Genomic DNA, 25319 nt, shown 5'->3' with positions numbered 1-25319 from the left:
ATGATTATCAATAAAAAGGATAGAATTTCATTCTGTATTAATAAACAAGTCAAAATGTTGCACACAATCCTTTATTTTTTAAAACTTTGCCATCGTTTATTTGAAATGTTTTCACTTTTCGTTCGCCCCGAGCCGGGGTTGTTTGTCTCCCTGCATGCAATATGCCACTCCGGGTTGAGCTGGAACACCCGTACTGTTGGACGATCACCAACATCATTCCTAGTCTAATCCGCCGTTGCATTGGCGAAAAAGTTTCATTGATGTTTCCCGGGGACATCCACCTGCCTCCGAGTTTTTTTTTTACTTCACCCTGCAATAAGATGAAAAATGTGCTAATAATCATGAATCAGCAATAAAAATCAATATTTACCATAATAATTTCCCAATTTGTGGCTGACGAAACAACGTCGAATGTCTTGATCAAACCGAGAAAACTGATCCAAATTTACTCAGTTGTCGCCTTCAAGCACTCGAATTCGCTGAGTGCCAATTTTCATGTCGTCTGAGTAGCCGTTACTCGGAAAACTGAGTCGTTTTAGATCAAGCGACGGCTGCGTCATACAAAAGGCGATGTCTGAGTAAAATGGAGCCGGGCTCTGAGTATTTCAAAATTAGCGAGTACCGCACGAAGTCCCCGACGCGACTCCAAGCTTCAGGAAACAGCAAACCTATACAAAAATAGCCTTGATTTGAAAAAAGGTGGTTCAAAGTGTGCATTATAGATGGTGCACGAGTTACCCAAAAGTTACAGTGGAAAAGTTTCTTCATTGGACGCTATCTTAAAAACTACTTGATAGAACAGCACAAAAATTTGCAAATGTAAACATTATATTACCAGAAAATTCCGCTGAAAATTTCATCAATTTCCATTTATGCAATCTAAAGTTATTCACTAAACAAAGTGTTGCATTTTTTTTCGAATACACTTCTTAGATATATTTTGAAGGTGCTTGAAAAGTTGTTTGTTATTGCAGTTTATATTCAAAAATATTTTTGTACATTACCTCAAATAATTTCAATATAAATCTTCATTTTGAAATGTTCCCACAATTCAAAATATTTTCACATTGCGTCATCTGCAACTTTTTGATTCTTCATATCATTGTTTTGTTTGGTGTGTATTTGATGTTTGATTTCAAGAGTCTATTTGATAATCTGTCCTGTATTAGAGATTAAGTGAGGTAAACAGCAAAGTTGAGGGAATTTCCAATGATTTCATTTCTAATTATTTGAGTGTTTATATATATTTTTTTAAAATTATCAAATTTAAAACGCTTCTCACATGCTAATTGGAGTTTCCTAAGGAAATGTCTAGGGACATAGGAGGTGTAGGTAAAACGAAGATCGCACCATTTACCAAAAGTGGCCCTTAATCAATAAACTCTCCCTTACTTACACAACCATTTCCCGAGATACTTGAATATAGATTCGCAGACGTATAGACGGTCCTGCCTTCAATATTTTTCCACAATTTTTGAAAACAAGGTTTTGAAGAAAACTGGCATCCTTATCGTTTACCGAAGGAAATACAATAATTAAAATTATGTTTAGTCACTTTAACATCTTTATGTCATTCGCGACTTATATCAACGATGCAGTTAGCGGATAGTCATTGAAAAACTTATCCGGTACAACTGTGTTCGATGTTTACTCTTGGGCTCGAACTCACGGACATCGGCTCAGGAAGCAACTGACTTGCCAACTGAGCTATATCACAAGCCCAGAAAGTTTTTATGAGTCTGTTAAATTTGTTAAATTTGGTTATTGCAAAAATTTCATTGGGCGAAAACAGTTGTTTTTTTTTGGATTTCGGATCGTTGAAGTTAATAAAAGAAAACTGTTATGTTTTTTTATTTAAATAGCTTTTTTTATTATCGAGAACGACGTCCCAAGGTCCGTCCCAAAAAAAAAAAAAGGTTAAATCGTTCGATGATGATTTAAATGTCATCTAGTAAAACAGAAAACAGGAAAGAACGAAACATTTTTCGTCTTCTAAAAACACTCTAGACAACGCGTTTAAAAGCCAAACTATTGGGAGGGAAAAACTTAATAATTTTGATTTCGAATTTTTGCTTCAAGTTAGGTACAAACGTGTAACGGCTTGCTGTAAACGATGAATCTTACTAGACTAAACTACTAGGTGGCTAAACTAGGGCGAGATGGATTTTTTGTTTTTGTTTTCGTGGGTTGATGAAAAATGAGAAATATACAAGAGTTTGGCGACAAAGTTCAACAACAAAAAAAACATTGGGGGACCCTATTCACAAATCGATTAATACGTGTTTGTTTAAAATTATTTTTGTTATATGTATACTGTATACTTAAGAGAATGATTCCGCGATTTCGTTTTGTGTTTTTTATTTTGAAAATTGGGAAATCAAACAAATTTGCTACCATTAGGATCACACTGAACTGTGGTTTATCTCGTTTTATCTGTAAATCAGAGCTGTGAGATAGAGATGAGCTTTATGCACAACAAAATGTTTGCACGTTTTTAGTCTCTTAAAACGTGCCAAGGTGATGAAGTTTGTTTTGCTTTAGGTAAAAATTTGAAATTGTTTATATACAATAGACATAAGATTGTAGGTGAGGGTGGATTTATTTGTGCGGAAATAATGGGTGGGAAGCTTACGACTGAATTCGTGAGGGGAAGAGTGAAGTGAATTTCCAGTGGGTTTTCACCAGGAAAACGATAGATGGAAATTGCAAGCATAGGAAGAGGAATGCTACTCTTGAAAATGGCGCTGCAGTTTTTGTGGGAATAAATAAACTGTAAGACCTAGGGATGGGAATGATTGCTGGTGAGGTGAAAATGAATAGCGGATTGTGGAAAAGCTTTTAAGGGACTTCCTATCCCTTAAATTTCACACTCGAATTCGGAGATCCGCCGGTTGAAGTAGACCATTCCCTGTTCTAGGTCTTCGCTAAAGCCACTGACGTCCAGATACTCCGAGGTGTTGGAAGTATCCGTTTCCTCAAGCTGCCACTGGCAAAGCGTCCGGGCCAGACAATTCCGCGCCTCCGAGAAAGTTGGCCTCTGTCGCGGATCCTTCCTCCAGGTCCGCTGCATCAGATCGTACAGTTCTGGCCGACAGTCCGTTGGAATATCTGGCCGGGAACCATTCGGAACATTCCGCACCACTTCTCGCCCGGACAGATTCGGATACGGTGTGCAACCTAAAAATAAACACAAATTAGGAGGAATAATGAAATTTTGTAAATTTAACCGAAACAAACCCAGAGTTGCAATCTCCCACAGAACGATGCCAAAAGCCCACACATCCGTCTCGCGACTAAAGATGTGATACTGCAGCGCTTCCGGTGCCATCCACCGGATGGGCAAAGCAGGCCGGCTCTTGGTATCTCCGTGATGCCGGTTCCTGCCGCCTAAGCCCTCGTGGCCGTGATGCTGGAATCGTCCCAGTCCAAACGACCGGGCACTCAGATCGAACTTGAACCGAGATTCACTGTGGTGGGATCGGGGTGCCCGGATTTGGGCCTGTGATGATTTTATCTTCTCCAGATCGATCGACATACCGAAGTCGCAGATTTTGCAGATCCCATTATGGTCCAGCAGCACGTTCCGCGCGGCAAGGTCTCGATGAACGATCTGTGGGAAGAGGAAAAGCAATTGATGAAGCAACTATTCTGTTCAAAATTGTGCTATACAGAGCACAAATTATAGATAAGAATGAAACAACTCTTGAAATGACGAATGTGAATTAAAAGCGGGTTCGGATCCAAAAAGTGGTCAACTTAAATTCGCCGTTTTTTTTCCAAACATTCATATTAAAAACCTGAACACCTCTCATTTTGTAGATGTGTGTGTGTGGAATGATGCTTCTATTTGGCTTTCGACATTAGGTCTTTAGTTTTCAAAATTGCTTCTAAGCAAGAGGAGTACGAATCAGAATTTTATACATGCGTCGTGAAAATCCAAACTACACGCACCCAAAAAATTGCAAACTCGTTGAATGTGGCGAAATTAATCGTCACCAATGTAATAAAAGTGTTCGAAGGAAGTATTTTGACAACTAGGAAGCCGGGATCTGAGGGAAATCGAAATCCGGGAGCCGCACTGACGAACAGAAGAGTGGCCGTGAAAATATCGCCTACAACCGTGCATGAAGCTTGAAAACAATACGGACTATCGACTTAAAAGAATGTAGTGACTGCTAATCTAAATGATAAGCAAAACCTTACGGCAAAAAACAATATCTCGGAAGCTGTATAAAACATTGTTGACAAAGTTTGATTGTGTGGTAACGGACGACGAAACCAATATTGGTTTCGTCGCATGGCAGACATTTTCAAGCATATTAAATTAACTATCAAGAAATATCACGTTTGGGAAGCTATCTGTACCTGTGGCTTGCATAGTGGCATTTTTGTTGCAGCTGGGTGTCTTCAAAAGCGTTTACTGCCTTTTCTGAAGAAACATGACTTGTCTGTGCTGTTTTGGCTGGATTTGGCATCCTGCCAATATGGAAAAAGGCCATGGAGTGGTATGCCACTACCGACATTCAGGTTGTGCCCGAGGGTAAAAACCATCCCAACACACCAGAACTTCTCCAAATTGAAAAGTATTAGACGATAGTTAAGCAAAACCGTAAGAAAACCCAAAAAATCTGTAAGCAGTTTTTTGGGAGCATCTGGGAGAAGCAGTTCAAAGCAAACTGCCGTTCTGCGCCAAAGAAAGTATATAAGGTGACTGTACAAAATCTGATGGCAGGCGTCAAACGAAAGTCTCGCCAATTTGGACTAGGTCGACCGGAATCTTAACTGAGTATTTTTTTTACGTCTTTTAAACAGATTGAACTTCAAAAAGAAAGGAACTTTGATTTTTCTTTACTAAACAAATATTCGATTTACACGCAATTTGGTTTTGACACTTTTTGATCCTAACACCCTTGAGTAAAGTATGGTTCAGTTAAAATTGTTCTTTTTTGGAACATTGTTTCTTTTCTTACGAATTGTCTTAACAAAACAACGCACGATTAAGTTGTTTTGGTTTAAAACAGCACTTCAGTGCAATGGCAGGGCAGCCCTCTACTATCAGCTCGACAGGGCAATCTCAAAACTAAGTTTGACAGCCGAACTCCAATTTATCTTTTTTATTCGAAGGATGTTTTTTCAGGCAAAATAATGGGAGGTTTCAAGTTTGCGCAACTGGATGTTGCTGTTCCGGTAAATTGCATTGCAAGTTACAGAGCGGAGGAAAGTTTTGACCCTCCCTGTCGAAACTACCAAGGAAACTTCCGGATGTTACTTCCCAGGAAAAGTAACATCCGGAAGTTTCCGAACATTTGAAGCCACTCACCATATGATGAAAATTACCGACACAATATTTCGCTGACAATGGTGGACATTCCATCATTACGTTCCTTCATAGTTGTTGCATTTGAGTTTACTGTTTAGTTATTAGTCCTAAAATATCATACGATACGAGCGATTGGCAAATTAACACATTAAAACCCATCCCCATACTGAGTGAAATGAGCGTGTTGTTATTATTAAACCAACACCGGTTAAAATGCGCCAAGCGTGCATTTTTATGTTAAGAGCACCCAAAAATGAGGAAAGCAAACGCAGCGTGCAACAAGAGTTGTCAAACTGGCCACGCGGAACAGATCCGCCGTTTCGTGAAAAAGCATAGTGGTGGTCGGACGTGTTGAGTGGCTTCAGGATCAAGGACCGCGTGCCGCAGAATTTGCCGAAAAAAAAAGTAGAAACCCGCTCCAGAGCGTGTTCCCGACGCGTTCTCGGAAGGTTGACGACCAGCATCGGTGTCGTAGAATTGGCCGAAAAAAAAAGTAGAAGAAACCCGACGAGACGAGCTGGCCAGAAGAGGAAGGAAAAGGAAAAGAAAAAGAAAAAGGAAAGAGCCGCAAAACCAAGTTGCAGCGCTTTTTTTTCCCCTTATCTTTAACCGTCTTCCGGCGCAGCATTTTCAGGCAGTGGCACGCGAGCCGATCAGCCGAAGGAGGAATCAGCAGCCCCATGGTAGTCCCCAGAAGGCGCCTTAGGCTGATGTCATGCTGAAGCAACTAGCAACGCAACGCAACGCAACGTTCCAATAAGATTGCGTTGCGTTGCATTGGTATGTCATGCTGGCGCGACCTGTCACTTTGAAATTCCCTACAAATCATCACTTTTCTACATCTGATAATGCTTTGAATCGTCTCCTTTCCTTCCGGAGCCATCAAAAACTCATCAAATCACGACCCGGATTGCAAGAATGCCGAAATTTGAACCGACAAAATTCCTTGTTTTTTTTGCCGGAACTAAGAATTCATGAAAATTTTCTCGCCGATTAAGATAGTTTTTAGTTTATCATCACAAGTTCGGACAGATCTTCGTACTATTGTGCTTAAAACCCGGAATCACTGCTTCAAATCGAGAAAAAACAATGTTCCTATTGGATTTCCTACTAGTCGCGCTACTAAACACATTGGCATCAGATTGGTCGCGCTACACAAAGCGACCAGTATGACAGGTCTGCGCGATTTCCATGGAGATCAAATGAGAGCTGGTTAGTCGTGTGAACGTTGCGTTGTAGGTCGCGTTGCTAGTTGCTTCAGCATGACATCAGCCTTAGGCGTAGGGCACATGCACCAACACTGCAGACCAATCAGCGCCCCTGGCGAAGGGCGGCTGACGACCGAAAGAGCAGCAGAGGTTCTAAGGTGCCAACCAATCGGCCCCAGGCGTAGGGCGGCCGAAGAGCGACAGAGGCACCAGGTGTCATCCAATTGGCCCCAGGCGTAGGGCAACCGAAAGAGTTGCAGCGGTACCGAGGTGCCATCTTAACGGCCCCAGGCTTAGGGAGGCCGAATAGCAGCAGCGGTACCTAGGTGCCATCCAATCGGCCCCGAATAATTGCAGCGGTGCCAAGATGCCATCCAATCGGCCCCAGGCGTAGGGCGGCCAAATAATAGCAACGGTGCCAAGGTGCCATCCAATCGGCCCCAGACTTAGGGTGGCCGAATAATAGCAGCGGGACCAAGGTGCCATCCAATCGGCCCCGGGCGAAGGTCGGCTGAAGGCCGAAGAGTAGCGGAAGCGCCAGTAGTGCCATGCAATCGGCGCTCCCGTCGAAGGGCGGCGAGTACACGCTAATAAGGGAATGTGGGAATGTTTGTTGCCAAAAATGTTTGTAATATAAACCAAAATCAATTGAAATTATTCTGGTTATTATTTGTGGCACCAACCACGAGCAGCCTCCGTCACATAGTCTTCCGGTATGTTATTGTTCCGGAACGACAAAATTTTGCGACGTGCTCGTTGATTGCTGTTCCGGTTCGAAGTAAATTCATAAAGAATTTCCAGTCCAACAAAGAGAGTTCAATTCTTAGTTCATAAGGTCGAACTCATTTTTGCTTTTGGGATTACCTCGGCTCATTTCAATGAGCAGTTCAGAGCCACTCGCTCAAATCAATGGGCCGATTCATTTGAGCTGCTCAAAATTGAACCGAATCTCGCAGCTCAACACTGGAGCCGTTCACGTACCACGTGGAAAACTTAGGAGAGGGAAGGGGGATTCGGAAATTCCCACTCCACAAAGGAATGGGTAGAGGTTTGAGTCAAGTCCACGTGGGCATACTCACCTCATAAAAATGTTTGAATATTGAATAAATATTATGAAGTTAACTTAAAATCAACCAATAACCACTGACAAGCAAGCGATAAATATGTTAATTTATACAATTTAATATTTTCCAAATTCTTTCATATAAAAAAACGCTTATTCATTTTTCAAAAATAACCATTCAACCAACCATTCAATATAAAAAATCTAAGGTTTTCTAACTGTAAATGTATAAGATTAAAAAAAAATAATTTTGTATCTGTCCATGTGGACATCCGTGGAGAGAGGTAGGGGTTTGCCAAATGTTCATACTTGTCTACCGAGGGCGAAGGGGTCAAAATCGCATTTTTTTAGTCCACGTGGTATCTGAACGGTCCCACAAAAAAATTAGCCGCGGCTCGCATTGACTGGCAGATCCACACAAGAAAATTGAGCAGCAGTTCAATACTCGAGCCAGTGTTTATCTGCGAGTCGCGGTTCTTTTTGAAAGAGCCGCGGTTCGTTGATTCTTTTATAGAATTGACTCAAATAAACATCACAGGCCACATAAATTGAAGAGCGAGAACATCATGTATGTATTAATCTGACTTGGCCGAGAGTATGATACTCTATATCACCACTTTTTCAGAGAGAACATCATAATGTTGCTGCTATGAACCGTTAGTCCCAAGCACCATTCTTTTGGCCCTTGCACAAAGCTGATGGCCTCGATCAATCACGAAGTAGCAACCATTGGCGAGGTAGAACTTGTTCTGTTTAGCCACGCCAGCGATCATGGAATATGAAGTGCGTAAGTTGAATAAATTCTTATCAAATATGTTATCTGAAGTTTTAAATGAATTATCATATTTAAACACTTCAAGTTCAATGATTTAAGGTGGATATGAGTAGTCAACTAAGCTAAGCTAAGAACATCATAATGTTGCTGCTGTCAACGTTTCCGCCGCAATCGCCTTGCACTCTAATTCTCCTTGACTCAGATTTGAAGGAAAACAATTCAAGATGCGCCAAAACTGGGAAAACTCAAAATTTGATTAGAACGGCACAACTCAGAAATGAATAGTAGGAGTTTTCGCGAATTCTGAGTTATTTTCAATCAGGCATTTTTAAGGAGCGTCTTAACGGTCTGAGCCAAAACAACTCAGAATTTTTAAAATTTCGACATGGTTTCGAAAGGGATTATAATTATTTGGAGAAATGAATTGAAATTTCGAATGAAACAAAATTAATAAAAAAAAATGTCAAAAAATAATTTTATTTCCGTTGTTAATTTTACACCGAATTCGATGAGTGACAACAAGCATAGAGCATATTCTGCTGTTGACGAATAGCATATTCCTGGCTCCTGAAAATCCGTCAAAACACAAAAGGGAGCGTTCGGTGTTGTCTACTACGCTATCGGTACTTTTATTGCTTTTATCACGACTGTTGCTGTACCGTGTAACCTGCCTAACCTTTCGGTAGTATAGATCCTGGCTGTTCTTCAGGTGGTTACCAATAAGGTTGAACCGATAATTGCTTTCTCCTCGACCACGCCAACCTGCCGCTACCATCGTCCCCATCATTGCCACTATCGGAATAGTCATTCTATCTCAATTGAGAATTGCTGCGGATAGAAACAAGAAACAAGATTCCCCTGAGGCATCCTACTGGAATTGACCTGTAGAGAAAAAGCTAGATTGAGTATGGCTAAAAAAACAAAACTCGTGAATTTTAAACTCTTACGATAAGGACACTGCAGTACGAAAAAAAATAGTTACCAATCAAATCCAAAAGTGATGATGTTCATCATTATGACCAGCCTTCTGACCAGGGCGAGATGTTCGTTTATATTTAACAGACGGCCACTGTCCGCATCGGATTTTCCTATGTTAGATAATGCTCGCCATAGTCCTGCTACTACATCAGGTAGATTGCCGGCGTCGAACATTTGATGCTACAGCCCTGCCATAAGTGTTCCGGCGAACCTCCAGTTGCGAAACTTGAAATTTTATCCGGCTACCGTAACGATTCCTATAAGAAAAAATTGATTTGTTAAATTTTCATTTAAAATCACATTATTATTATTTGAATTCTAAATATATTGTACTTACCATTATTTTTTCGTCAACCACTCCGAGCGTCGCATCCATACAATCATTTTGTGTTTTGAATCTCTCTGAGTTGTTTTTATCTATTTTGCTCGAAACAGTGTGAGTCTTCGCTAAGTCCCAGGATTTAGAACTCGCTAGATGAAAAAAAACTCAGAATTTTGAAGGTTTTCCACTCAGTCGTTTTCATCTTCATACATGATGCGACTCTTGAATCGAAACAAATCAGTCTCTGAATAATTTAAAATTACCGTGTATCTCACATTTTCGCCTTATGTCAATATTAACACGCGCAATTCAAATTACTCTTCCATTGGTTTTTTTTTCGGTGAAAAAAGTGACTTTTGGTGATAAAAGTAACCATTTTTCGGAAAATAGTGACTTTAGTGACCAAATGATGAAAAAACTGACTCTTTAGTGACTGACCCAAAAAAAGTGACCAAGTCACTAAAAAGTGACTCGCTACCAGCCCTGCTTTGATAATTTGAAGAATCTGCTGGTAATTTTTCATTTTGCAAACATGTTATTCTAGAAGGATTCTTGCTCTTCAAGATCGATACAAAAAAGTTGCATTTTCGAATAATGTTTCTATTAAATAGACCATCGAAGTTGGGAAAAACTGAGGATTTTTTCCAATCAAATTTGCAAAACTTAAAAAAAAACTCAAAGTCTTCCATAAAAATGTTCAAGATAGTGCAGTTTGAGCTCCTCTTTATTACAATAAAGTGATGATTAATTGCTGTTAATTGTTCATAAGAATTGAATATTGTACAACCGGTTGGATAAAAATCATAACAATCAGTTTAACACTCAATAACCACAGCTAGACCTTCTTAAAGCTGAATTTTTCTTCATTTTTGCATATTTTAGCTTCAAGATGACATTGCTTTCATAAATAAAATAAGAAAAAAAAACATAATTTTATATTCGAAGGATCAAAAAACTTCTGAAACGTGTTTTTTTGAAATTTCTGCCATTCACATATAAATTATCGATACAATGGTGACGCCACAAAAAAATCCGATATGGCTCTCGGAACTAAATACTCCTTGCCATAGGTGTACTTTTCAACGCTTTAGAAAGAAGTGAAATTTATATAGGGAAACTGAGTATAAAATGCGCAGAGCAAGCAAGATCAGTATTACACTGAACAAACATTTTTTAACATTTTCAAAAACGGTCTGTTCTATTTACACGTTTTGACGTGTATTAACATTTGTGGACCTTCTTAGTTTTCTATGTAACTAAGGCTCATGTCATGCTGAAGCAACTAGCAACGCAACACAACGCAACGTTCCAATAAAAAAGCGTTGGTATGTCATGCTGGCGCGACATGTTGCTTTGAAATTCCCTAGAAATCATCACTTCTCTACATCTAATAATGCTTTGAATCGTCTCCTTTCTTTCGGGAGCCATCAAAAACTCATCAAATCACGACCCGGATTGCAAGAATGCCGAAATTTGAACCGACAAAATTCCTTGTTTTTTTTGCCGGAACTAAGAATTCATGAAAATTTTCTCGCCGATTAAGATATTTTTTAGTTTATTATCACAAGTTCGGACAGATCTTCGTACTATTGTGCTTAAAACCCGGAATCACTGCTTCAAATCGAGAAAAAACAATATTCCTATTGGATTTCCTACTAGTCGGGCTACAAAACACACTGGCATCAGATTGGTCGCGCTTTACAAAGCGACCAGTATGACAGGTCTGCGCTTTTTCCATAGAGATAAAATGAGAGCTGGTTTGTCGTGTGAACGTTGCGTTGCTAGTTGCTTCAGCATGACATCAGCCTTACATTTTTCGAGAAGCGAAAACAAAACTTTTAAAGGAATTTTTCTTCTAAATTTTTCAATTTTTTTTCGTAAAGAATAACGGCATTTAAATGCAAAAAAAACATCTGTCGCCTGTTCCAACGATGGGCGTTGATCTTCACATTCATCAAACACCAAAAAATCCTATTTCATTTTCAATTCTTTTATTTGAATGGTTTTTAATAAACATGTCGAGGCAGGGCGATGCGCGCCATGTCTTTTTATCTATAAGCTTGTACCATATTTGTTTAAATTTATTTGCAGTTTTTATCACAACATTTTTAATCAAATTTCATTGTTCAATTGGAAAACTCAACTTGAAAATAATTAGAAATATTTGAAATTCCAAAATTTCATATAGATGTAATTAACTGGTCACAAGAATGTCATAACATCTGGCAACATTACGCGTAGAAATACATTTTTGAAGTCAAATAGAAGTGTTTTGCTTGGCAAACACATTCGGAGACACTTGAATCAATAAACACGTATTAAACCTTAAACTGCGCGTTTGGGTATGTGGTGGACATAGGCAAGAGAACAGTAGTAATGAAAAATACTTTAAATATTCGTACGTTTTGCTATTCTTGAAAAGTTATTGAAGAATCAATATGTGTAATTTCCTGGCATCACGGAGTAGAGTAAAGTGGGGCAAGAGTACGCACTTAGTTGTGTACTTATTGTATCTCTTTAGAGAAAAAGTATCGATCATAGTAATTAAACCAAATTAAAGTAAGGCTCTTTACCTTGATCGTATGACGCAACAAGTTTTGATAACGTTTGTAAACATTGATAAAAAATCATATTTTTCAAAAACTACCAAAGCGTACTCTTACCCCACCAGTGGGGTAAGAGTACGCATGAGGTGGGGCAAGAGTACGCATAAAATAAGCTCATTTTTCATTCTGGCCCGGTGTAAGTGAGGTCTTGAATCATTATAATTATTTATTAAACAAAACAAAATCTTTATTTCACAAACAGTAATTAAAATAAAACAGTGAATTCATATTCCATGGGTTAAAAACTGAAAATCATAAGGATTCTCTTATAAAATAAAATCGAAGAAAAAAAAAACAAACAGAAGTAAAAGAGCTTTAAGCAGGCTTTGCCTTTCGTGGTCTCTTTGCTCCTTTTGAAGCCTCAGAGCCTTTAGGAGGCTTATCCTTCATTGTCGTGCTGGTTCCTTTTGCATTGTCTATCTCAGTTGCAAGTTTGCGTTGCGCCGGCGGTTTTGCCTTTTTCTGTTGAAGATTTTTGCTTAACGGGAGTGCCCGTGATGATTTCAGACTTTTGACCTTTCTTCCGTCTTTGTTGAAAGTCCTTACGCTTCGGAAGTGGTCGAATCTCTGCAGGAGTCACATATGATCGTTTCGAAAGATTCAGTGGTTCTTCATAATCAATGGATTCCACTGAAGTTAAAGGCAGTGGATCGGGAGCTTCATAACGCTTCGGTTCGACCTGCTGTTTCGGCAATAGGCTTTCGGCAATCCGGCGCTCCGATTCTCCGTCCTTCAAGCGCTGCCTGGCGTTTTCCAGCATCTCCGGAGACAAAATCTTCCTGCTGGTTTTCCTTTTGTACGTCCTGATTATTGAAAACAGGGTGGATTTGATTTAAATCAAACTGATTTAAATCACGATTTAAATCATGATTTAAATCACTAGTCAGAAAGGCTTGATTCAAATCCATGATTTAAATAAAATTTTCTACTCAAACTCAGTGAATAAAAAATGTTGTCTGTGAATTTAAAATGAAATTTCTTTGGACCTGGTTGATATTCCGAGTAAAATCACCTATTAATAAAGTTTAAAACATGATATTCATATGATATCTATATAATCCATATAGCAATGCGAATCCCTATTCACATTTGATCTACGTATTTTTCACATACCCTTCGGCCTTCAAATTGAATTTACCTACAACACATACGAAAACTAAGAGAATTCTGTTTGCTACGCGATTTCTGTTTCCTACGTGAAATTCAAATAGGTTTCACACAATTTTCCGAGTGTACGAAGGAATTTGACATAATTTTTCAAATGATCGTCAACTCGCTAATCAGAACTAGGCGTTTTGTTTCGTTGGATGTATACAATGTTGAATCGATGTGAATTTCGTTTGGAAAGCTAAGCTTTTTCTGCCTTTGGTGAATGTATAAAATCATGATTCCTAAATGTTACACATATACAGCCTTTATTCTACTGAGTTAAATATCTCAGCTGCATTTTATGCTCGAAAAAACTTTGGATGGTATATTTTTTCTCTTTAAAAAGCAGTCTAGAAGAACTTCTATTTAAATCAAAAAAATCTGATTTAAATCAAAAAAATCCGATTTAAATCAAATAAATCCGATTTTTTTGATTTTTTCAAAAAAATCATTGATTTTTATCCACCCTGATTGAAAACATGATTATTCTTTGGGTTATCTTTCCAAATGCTATCAAAAAGACGAAGGAAACCAACGCGTACTCTTGCCCCACCAAACCTGCGTACTCTTGCCCCCTACGACCATTTGTGAAAAAAGCTAAAAGTGCTAAATATACCGATCTTATCCTGGCATGAGTGTTCCACAGATTTAATCTATATTAATTATGTGTCCTTTGTCACGTATGCAGATTTGATTAGCGAATTTCCACGAAGCGTAATAATGTTTCCAAATACGCATAAAATTACATAAAAATTGGAAAAACTAGAACTTAATTCATTTCTCCGACGTGCGTGAACCAAACGACAAACAAAAACACGTATGATCAGCTGACTCGATGACCTGTCAAACCGGTATAGTGTTGCTAGTTTCAGTGTTGTCGTTTACTGTAAAAGCCTAGTGCGTACTCTTTCCGCCTGCGTACTCTTGCCCCACTTTACTCTATGCTCTTGAATTTTTTTTTGTTTCGATTATAGTCGTTTTACCATCTTTATGGCATTCGCGACTTTATCAACGTTGCAGTTGGCGGATCGTTATTGAAAAACTATCCGGTACAACTGTGTTCGATGTTTACTCTTGGGCTCGATCTCGCGGACATCGGCTCAGGAGACAACAGACTTGCTAACTGAGCTATATCACAAGCCCATGCTCTTGAATGAATTGCAACATTTGTAATGCTCCTATTGAACGAATTCAGCGGAATACATTGAATAGACTTCATTCGGAGAGATTTAAGTGAGTGTGCGTGTAGAAAAATGTTGTATCTGAATAAGAAAAAAACGGTCATTCTTTTGACGTCCTTTGAGAAGTAAAGTTCGTGCGTGACTTGACTTTGCGAGTATTGTGGAAGTGTGAATTAGAAATTCCTTCTTCGGTCACCAAAGGGTACACACCAAGGTTGCCGAAAAAAATCTGTATTTTGGCGAAAAAAATCTGACGTTCTGTGATTCTACCTAAGAATTATGTGATGGTTTTCTGTGACGCTATTTTTTTAAGTTTCATTAAAAATTCATCTTTTTTACAATTTACTTGAGTAAAATCAATAACCCTTACTAATATTATCATGCTTTCATAATCTAAACAAAGAAATCCAAAATTTATACTCATACAAAAAATTAAAATTTTGAAAACACGTGCCAAATTAAATAAAAATTGTGAAATCTGTGAATATTTTCAAAATTCTGTGTTTTGTGTTACAGATTCTGTGATGAAAATCAGCTTAAAATTCTGTAAAATTACAGAGTTTTCTGTAATTTTGCCCCAAACGTTCCATTTCGTTTGTACTTTAGATAGCCTATAAAAATTTAACAAATCAGATTGGTTTCAATGTTCCTGATTATATTTTTCTGGTGAAGAACAGACCGCTTTGTTAAACTATTGTCGAATTTACTGGATTGCATTCTTCATCTTAGAGTTAGGGGAGAGTGAGGAGTGAGGATACTTGATCCCTGGGGATACTTGATTCCTTAGCTATATATCGAAACTGGAAAGTCCTACAAAGATCAAATGTTCTAGAATAATGTGCCAAATGGAGCAAAACAACAATGCTCAAAGGTAAAATTTTTTTAACAAACTAATTGTTTGAGTATTTGAACTTTGTTTGAGCAGTTTCGCGAAATGTAACTTCAAGATCTATTTTCATCACTTTAAAATGTTTCTTACATGGAGAAAGTATAACCAAAATATTTGCTCTAATATATCTATCGTTCGAGCGTAATATGAACTTCATAATACTATATTTTCAAAGCAATGGAAAACCCTCAACTTTTTTTTCAGAAAAAAGTTTTCCAAAATGTTGGTTATGGGTTCAATTGATCCCTAAAGTTAAAAACGGTATATTCTTCTTCTGAATTGATCGTGATCATTGCTGATTCCAAGATTACTAATATTTATACAATAACTAATATTTATCAAACAATTGTCTGAAGAAAAGGGCTTATATAATTGATTTTCTCTTAATAATAGAACATAGCGCCTTTAAGTATGCAATGGCATTGGCGTTGAGACAAAGTTATAAAATTTTCTTCTTCTGTCAGTTATAAATTGTGAAATGAGAACAAACATGACCAAAATAGTCAATTGACATTCTATCTTGGGTTTTTTTTTAAATATTTTTCCAAGGATTAGAGCTTCCTGAATAAAGGATCAAGTCTTCCTTAACTTCAAAAATATCGCAATTCTTTTGCTTCCACGAAAACGCTTCTATTTCATCTACGGGTTCAAGTATCGTTCTAATTATAGCATAGAAACTTGAAGTTACACACTCTCAAAAAATGTAAAAAGGTGCGAGTTGCAAAATTTTTTCAAAAAGATATGGTGAAAATAAGAAAAGGGGATCACGTATCCCCACTCTTTCTAACCTGGGTGTCGTACCCTCTGGTCCTCCCACCCCCAGTTGTACATTGCTTCCTCTTTGGTAGGTAAAACTGCACTTTTCTGGACTAAATATCCAACATACAAAATTTAGGAACGGTCTGGCCCGGCCCGAATACCCGGATTTTGTTAAAAAAAAAATGCCCGGAATATGCCGGGATTTTTTACTAGATTTGCAAAATCGAACAAAAATCTCAAATAACTATTATTTTATTTTTGCTACCAAAAACGAAAAGTTCAAACAAGTTTTGTTCAAATAAACATTCACGATTTTTTGGAAGCTTTGAATACAACTTAATATCTGCTGCTACGTATTGATAAAAATAAAATGTTTTGAGAGTTTTTTTTTCTTGATTTTCATTTTTGAATTTTTAGGCTTTTGCCCAAATTTGTCCGGATATTGCCTGGTTTTGGGTTGAAATTTTTGAAAACAACTGCCTGGAATTTGCCAGATTTTTAGTTCAAATAGCCCAGTTAAGCCTGGCGCGGATACGCGCGGGAAAAATTCTGGCAACCTTGAGCATAGCAAAAATGTTTACTGAGTGGTTGACTTACCAAACGTTAGATATGATTTTTTTTGTTTTTGTTTTGAAGACAATCTCTGTTTAGTTGAAAATCATGGAACTTACCGAATAGACACATAACTATGACGTTGTACAGGACACGACATGTTAAGAAAGAACGTTAACTGTCGTGTCCTGTAATATGTCGTGTGTTATGTGTCGAAAAAAGGTCCTACATGAGCACAAATTATTATAGTCTCAAAATCTACCAGTTCCTCAAACATACCTTCTTCTCAGCTATGTACTCCATCCCACGGGCAATATCGTGGGCGAAACCGGTCAGCCGCCGTGGCGACAGCGGCATAACCGGCGGCCGATTGCCATGTATCGAGGGCGCCAGCCCATTAACGGCACCCCGGGCTGCCCTCAATAGCGACAACAGTCGCCCCCGCATCGCATACTCCATGATCAGCAGCTGCGGGTCTAAAAGTAGAAAAAAATTCAATTAGTTTTTAAACTGATAGGAGAAAAGTAAACGGATGGTACCTTGTTCCAGGCATGCTCCTAATAGTGTCACAACGTTCGGGTGTGAACCCAACTTCCGCATAATTTCGGCTTCCGCCTTTAGATCCCCGTGTCCGTTGTCGCTTCGTTCGGTTTTGACCGCCACAATACGGGTTGTACCAAAGTGTCCGGCCAGGTCGTCGGCTTCCGCTTTCCAAACCTGTCCGAAATTTCCCTCACCCAACAAGCTTTTGAAGCGAAGGTTCTTCCGGTTGAAGTCTCGATCGCTGATGATCGATTCGTCCGCTACGCTGGAGGTGTCTGATTGCTCTAGCCTTACAACCGGGCTGATGGGAGGTTGTCCGTCCGGGATGTACCGTTCCAGGTCGTGGGAGACCTTGTTTTCCCTTTTGCAGACTGCGGCCTTGATCACGTACAGAATGATGATGACGATCGGGAGCATACCGAGACCGGCTAGGATGAAGGTAGCCGTGTTCATGGTACGCATCTCGATCACGACGTCGCTGTTGTGTTGAAGGAGCACTCCTTCGTAGGAGATTGCTGGCTTTTTGGTACTGACGGCACCTGGAGCTGGCGATGTGAAGGTTACGGCGAAGTCGATGTTGGTTGGAGGTCGGGACGGTAGTTTGCTGGAGGTGTCTGGAGTTTTGTGAACCTGTCCTTCCTGGGTATCGTTGCTGGTCGTGGATTCCGTTGCGTAGTCATCGTCTTCGTCGATAGTTTGGTAGATGACCTCTGGGTAGGTATCGACGATGGACTCGGTTGTAGTTTCCGGTGGATGGTGAGTAGTTGTTGTCGTTGTCGATGTGGTGCTAGGTGGTGGAGCAGGAGTTGTTGTGCTTGTGGTGGTTGTGGTAGTTGTTCGTCTGGTTGTCGATGTTGTAGTCGTAGTCGTGGTTGTGGAAGGTTCTCTGGGTGTTGTTGAAGTCAACTCAGGTGTCGTTTCAGTAGTTGTGGTTGTTTTAATAGTGGTGGTCGTAACAGCAGGTACGTAGTGCTCAGTGCTAGAGCGAATAGCCTCAGCTTCAGTCTGTGGAAGAGATGCCCTCTTTATTGGAACCGGGATCAACGTAGTGGTTGAAGTCGTCGAAAGGTTTTTGAAGATGTGATTGATGTCCGGGATAGACACCAAATTTCTAGGAGTCTGATATTCATCTTTATTAGACGAAGTTGTCTCTGACAGATCTTGAACTCTCAACGTTGTTGCATCAGCCTCTGAATTGGCTGCTGCTTGATAACTATTGATATGATAAAGATCTTCCGGCGTTGCGTCATCTGGGTAGTTGATTATCAATGTTGAAATCTTTGCCAAACCAGTCGGACTGAATAGCTCAGGAAGATCATCTTCTGATTTGTGGTTTGCTGGAATCGGCGTCGATGTAGTCGTTGTTGAAGCCATAGTTGTCAAAGGAGTACTGGTTGCTACAAGTCTATTTTCTGAACTAAAATTGGCACTCCTCGAAAACACAGTCTTAGAATCAACCGATCCCTCCGAAAGGTTACTCAAGGCAATCATAGAATTCGTCAAAGCATCCGAATGCACTCCAGAATCCGTTGGAGTCCCCACTGACGTACTCTGTACTCCATCCTTAGTCCTCCTCAAGTAATTGTTAAACGCTACAATATTCCTAGTCTGATACGCCAACCTATTCTGCCAGAACTTATTCTTCTCAGTCGATGGTTTCGGGACCGAAACTTCCATTATTTCTAGCGAATCCTCCTTCAACTTGTTCAATCTAGTCCCTTTGGAACTGATCACCTGATTTCGGGCATCAGCATTCCTATTTGAGGGAACCAGTTTCTGTCCGAAGAACTGATACGGTGCCAGATCGCTTTCCTCAATCGACCGCTCCGTGGAAACCGGAAGTGTCTTCCTATCTCTAGTTCGCTTACCCCTAGATTCGTAATACAAACTCCTAGCAGGAGCCGGTGGCTTAGCCGAGGTCAGCTTTGTACTACCATTTGTCTTATTCCCGGAGGCACCCACCAAGTTGTTAGTTTCCTTAGCCAACCTTATTTGAGGTCCCGAATGCTGTAGGGAAATTTTACCCGTCCTCGGATTCACCACATACATTCCGTGGATGGATTCATCGGTATCCAAGAACTCATCGACCCTGGAACCCGGTGGGATAATCAGATTAGACTCCGGAGTGCTACTATCTTCTACCAAATTCACCACCGGATTGGTGTGTTTGTGTAGCTTTAGCGATGACGAAGGGTGGTATTCCTTGTGCCAGCGGTCTCTGGCGGCCGATCGACGAGCCTGGAGCACCGACATCAGCAGCTTGTTGTCCCGATTGACAACGGTTCGTCGTTTGGCGGGAGTTGAACTCACCGTCGGGTTTGTGGTGATGTCTGGAAGGTGAGATAAAAATTCAAGATTAATATTTTTTTTCAATGATAATTTTTTAAAAATTATTTTTAATTTGATTGAAGTTAAATATAAATAAATTGAAAAAATCACGTCTTTATTGAAAAACTGCATCAAATCGTTCATGTACGGTGTACTCTATGGTTTTTTAATACTATCAGTAGAAATTGTGACTTACTATTTCTTCTACATTTTCAAAACTAAATATAACAATACTGTTTAGAAAGGAAAAAGGAAACAATACAACCTTGCGCTCCAGAGTTTTTATTATGTTAATACCCAAGTAACATGGATTAAGCCAACTAGCATTAGAAAGTTTTATAATGGTTTTATTATGACACTTTATATGCAGTTAGTTTTATAAATGTTTTATTTAAGTTTTGAGAAATGCTTAGATTCTTGATTCATAGGTAGATTTGTTTCAGGTAGTTCTAAAAACGCCTATAACGCTGAAAACGTTTATATTAAGAAAGAGTTCTGAATGCTCTATTAAAACTTCAAAAAAACATAAACTAAGAAGTTGGCACCATGATTATTTTGTATGTTTTATAAAGGCTCACAGGATTGTATCTCATTTACCCGAAAACCATTGCCCAGAATGAATTTTTCCCAGAATGACAAATACCCGAAATCAAACCCCAGAATGAACCATTTCCCAGAAAAAAATTCCCCAGAATGCACCATTTACCAGAAATTTTTTTCCCAGAATGGACCATTTCCCAGAATTTTTTTCCTCAGAATGGAACATTTGCCAGAATGGCACAAATCCCAGATTTATTCCGCCTAGTATTTTTATTTGTTTTTTTCTCTAATGAATTCTTGAATATTTCATATGATTCGAGATATTTTTTTTCAAAATGGTTTTTTAAATGAAACTACGACTTTGAAATTTTCCAACTAAATTTATTTTAGAACCAATATTGTGCTTTGTTCATGGTTTGGGCACTTTAATTGATTCAATGCTTACCATGGTCCTTTAAAAAACCGTTTTGGTATCCGATTCCTCACGCTGCGCGTTCGAACTTGAAAGACGATTTGTCCTTCACGCTGTCGCGTGGCGGACGGAGCTAAGGGATCACCCCTAGCTTTCACGCAGACCTAGGAAGCCCCGGCAGACCTAGACCAATGTCTTAGGGCCGCCGCTTCCGACGGCGGGTCGGCGGCCTCCTCGGATTTGGGAGCTTCGGCGGCTTTGTGCCGCCTCAGCCCCTTCATCCTCGTTGGTTGCGGCATTGCCGCAAAAGAATAGAGTTATGAAACTCCATTTTTTTGTAACAATTCCTTTTTTTTTAATAATTTCTAGCAAGGATGAATGTTTTCAATTTTCTGGGAAATGGTCCTTCTGGCGAAAAAAAAATCTGGTACAAGGTTCATTCTGGTGAAAAAATTTCTGGGAAATGGTACATTCTGGCGAAAATTTTTCTGGGGAATGGTTCGTCTGGGGGAAAAAATTCTGGGGAATGGTTCTTTCTGGTGATTGGAATTCTGGGGATTTTTCATTCTGGGCAATGGTTTTCGGGTAAATGGAGTACAACCGGCTCACAGGGTTTGACTTTAAACCTGTAATAAAATTAAGTGACAATTTTCGACCAAGATATCAAAACAGAACAAGCTCAGTCTAGATTGCACATATTTGAATTGGCACTCCCATTTTTACAAATTTTTGATATGTCATGTGAGTAGTATTTGATTTGAATAAAAAAAAAGGGTAGAAAAATCTTTGAAATACGTCAAATTACATGAAGAAATATGAATATCTCTATAATATGAGTATTGAGTGAATGAGCTCAACTAGTAGAAGCAAAATTTGTTGCTTGAAGCAATCATTAATCCGAGATGGCGGCTTCCACTTGTCTTTTCAATGCTGTAAATTACTGGAAATCTCATGAAACGTTTACAAAAAGGAAATTAGACAAAAGACTAAACGAGTAGAAGACAAATTTCGTTGTCCGGTATCATCTTGAAATCCAAGATGGCGGCATCGCTTAACTTTGAAATGCTGTAAATGACTGAAAATCGCACGAATCGTGTTTGTCGAAAGGGCTCAACAAGTACCAGTTGAATTTTGCTATCTGACACCATCTTGAAAACTTTTCTTTTCAAACCTGTAGTTTACTGATAATCGCTTGAAACCCCTATAATATGGATATGAGTTGAATAGGCTAAACTAGGATAAGTCGAATTTTTCTATCTGACGCCGTCTAAGTATCTCAGTAGAACAGATCTTGCGTTATGCTCCAAAATTGAAATTTGCAAAAATAAAAAAAGAACTCGTCCTTAAACTCAAATATCTCGCAACACATTATATTGCAATATCTGTTTTGTACATATATTGAAGATGAATAAATTTTCCATCGATCATCTCAACTTCATTTTTGCGTATGATCAACAGTATTGTTGATATTAGTGAAGTTGTGATACAATAAATGATAGAAAATACAGTTTTTTGGAAATTTTTTGTTTTATTGACAGTTAGAGACTCGATGGTAACATTTTGAAAATCTGATTTTATATGTACTGTAAATGTCAGTGTAAAACAAATATTTCAAGCGGTTATTATTAAAAATCGGTTAGAAATTAAAAAAAATAATGGTTTCTTTTAAATCCCATTCACGCTTGAGACTCAAGCAACTCCTCCCCATGGTCAGATGTTCGATTTTAGCTTGGAGCGAGTGAGATTTATCTTGTTTATTTCTTCAGATGATCGATAGCAAATTAATTCACCTTCAATATACAAAAAAGTCATTATAAATTAATGTTATGCAGTGCGAGATATTTGAATATGTGTTAAGTACTATTTTATTCTTCCAAAATTTTATATTTGGAATAGAGATGTACCGAATAGTGGTATTCGGCGAACGGCCGAATACCGAATAGTGCTTTTTTCAACTATTCGGCCAAACGAATATTCGGCCGAATATTCGGTCGAATATTATGTTGAATGTAGAGAAATGAATCCAACTTAGATGAAATTTCAGGGACTAGATAAGAGAAAATCGATGTTGAAAAACATGCGAAAAAAATTTCGCCTTGTCTCCCGGTAGGACTTGAACCCACATCTTGCGCCTCTCCGGGGCCCATGTATTAACATTCTACTACAGGAGACCAACCTGGCGTATGAATATTATACTGGTTGAGTGTCGATATCTATCGGAATGAAGGGAATAGATCTCAAATGTGATCATAATCATTTTTCTTGGTCTATTTCTATTCCCATAATTTCATCTTATGGTAGTTGGAATCAAGTTTGGACATTTTTAAGCACGGCAAGATTTGCATTGCCTTTCTCATCATTTCTCATCATAACTGACAACCCGTGCAGGATATGAGAAGGCAATGCAAATCGGATTTAGCGACTGATTTTGCATAAAAAATTTGGGTCAGTCGATGAAGTTTACGATTTTTCTTAAATTTTTGTAAACTAGTATTGTTAATTTCACAAAATAAAACTAAACGATCTGCTTTGTGATAAATGGCTAAGACGTAGAAAAATAGTAAATCATTTAGTGATAGACTTTTTGCCGGGAGTGTACAGTACCGTTCATAATTGTAAAGAAATTGGAAGCACGCGAACTGTCACTTCGACTTTGAACATCCATAACTTTTTACTCTGATGATATTTTTTGATCAAATTTTCTGCGTAACTATCACACTGGTATAACACAAATTTTTAGCTTTCTAAAATATCTGTGGCCTAGGATACAGTCATTCTACGAAAATCGGACTTTTTAGACTTTTACCATTAAAAATGCAATATCTCAGAAACTACGCTACACTTTCTTTTGAAATTTTGCAGAGTGATTGTTGAAATATAAAATTAGCATGTCTGAAAATTTCGAAAAGTTCTAGCGGTGGGATCAAAAGTTACGCAAGGTACAATATTTCAGGCACGAACCAAAAAATGCGATTTCTATAGAATTTTGGACGAATGTTTCCATAGGAAAATCATTTTTTATGTTCAACAACCAGTAAATCTATTTCAATCAAAAACTCAATTTAATATCGTGAGGCTCTGATTTTAAAACACAAATAGATCAACTATTCCATTTTTTCTTTTCTTTATTGCTTTTTTAGTAATTTTTGACCGATTTGTAGATTGAAAATATATTGTTCTCAGGAATCGTCCAAAATTCTATAGAAATCGCATTTTTAGGTTCATGCCGGAAATATTGTACCCCACATAACTTTTGATCCCATCGCTAGAACTTTTCAAAAATTTCAGACATGCTAACTTTATATTTCAACAATCACTCTGCAAAATTTCTAAATAAAGCGTAGCGTAGTTTCTGAGATATTGCTGTTCGAATGGAAAAAGTCCAAAAAGTCCGTTTTTCGTAGAATGACTATATCTTAGGCCACAGATATTTTAGAAAGCTAAAAATTTGTGTTATGATAGTGTGATAGTTGATCTATCTTACGCAGAAAATTTGATTGAAAAATATCATCAGAGTAAAAAGTTATGGATGCTCAAAGTCGAAGTGACAGTGCGCGGGCTTCCTGTGGTGACGAACTTATCCTTTTTACGAAATTGTGCATTTTAATCACGTCCTCGGATTAACACGAACATTTCTTATTTTGATAAAAATTTGATAAGCCAAAACTTTCTATTGGTTCACTGTTTAAAGTTTTGTGATATTAATTTGAGGAATGAGAAGTCTTTCAAAGTACAAAAATTGATTTTATCTCAATAACCGTAATAGACAACAAATAGCAAATAAACATCAAGACGAGGGGAAAACTTTTTGACGAACAAGAATAAATATGATTTTACTGATTATTTTACAAAAGATGAAATATTAAATCTTGAAAGAAAACTGTTCAATTTTCTTTCAAGATTTAATATTTCACCATATGAGGCCCTTGGAGCCAAAGGGGTTCAAGTGTATAAAAGCTTATTTCGAGAAAACACGCTCTTATTTGTTTTGTTTTGCCATTTTCCATATATTTTTCGAGAATTTGAATTTTTCTTTCGAATGTAAAAGTATGTAAATAAAAATCTGAAAACTCGAGAAAAAAAATCATCAAATGTAGTTTTAAATATGAAGAATCGTTTAGCATCATTATCTCAAAATCGACCATTTTGTCACTTATACCCCTTTGGCTCTGAGGGCCTCATATTTGATCAGTAAATTTAAGTTCTGTTTAAAATTTTGACAAACTTTTGTTTCGTTTAACAACTAAAACATATTCTTACAATGAAACTTATCATATTTTCCAACTCACTGATCCGGTGTGCTTAGCTACACCTTCATCAAGCTATTTAAATTTGTTGAAATCATTTTGATTTGGCGTAGAAATGAATCTATTATCGTTATTGGACACTTTTGAAACAGAACAGAAGAAAATAAATGTTGAGAAACATGCCATAAAATTATTCGCCGTCCTCCAGTGAGATTCGAACCCAAATCTAGAGGAATATAATTAATGAAATGTTATCTATAATTAATTATTACCATATTTTTGCTTGTTTTGTATGGCATCTCCCATTTAATAAACCTTACATCACATAACATCGAAACATAATTGTGTGCCCAATTTGATCAAAGTAGTAAGGTTTTTTCCCGTTCTTTCATATTATACATTGAATTAATAAACAAAAAACCTCAATCCCTGCTCCGCAAATAAAAA

At 38.1% G+C, this 25319-nt stretch overlaps 1 protein-coding gene across 1 annotated transcript; it reads right to left on the bottom strand.

Moving 5' to 3' along the window:
* Positions 1-1901: 1901 nt before the first annotated feature.
* On the bottom strand, positions 1902-19682 carry LOC129752074 (mucin-4; the record flags this gene model as incomplete). Its single annotated transcript, XM_055747868.1, has 4 exons — positions 1902-3177; positions 3238-3610; positions 17082-17278; positions 17342-19682. Coding segments are annotated over 4 exons (3231 nt in total), but the record flags the coding sequence as incomplete, so codon positions are not given.
* Positions 19683-25319: the final 5637 nt, after the last annotated feature.

The sequence above is a fragment of the Uranotaenia lowii genome, chromosome 3, assembly GCF_029784155.1.
Source record: "Uranotaenia lowii strain MFRU-FL chromosome 3, ASM2978415v1, whole genome shotgun sequence".
Classification (NCBI taxonomy): Eukaryota; Metazoa; Arthropoda; class Insecta; order Diptera; family Culicidae; genus Uranotaenia; species Uranotaenia lowii.
This window is presented reverse-complemented; position numbering and strand designations above follow the sequence as displayed.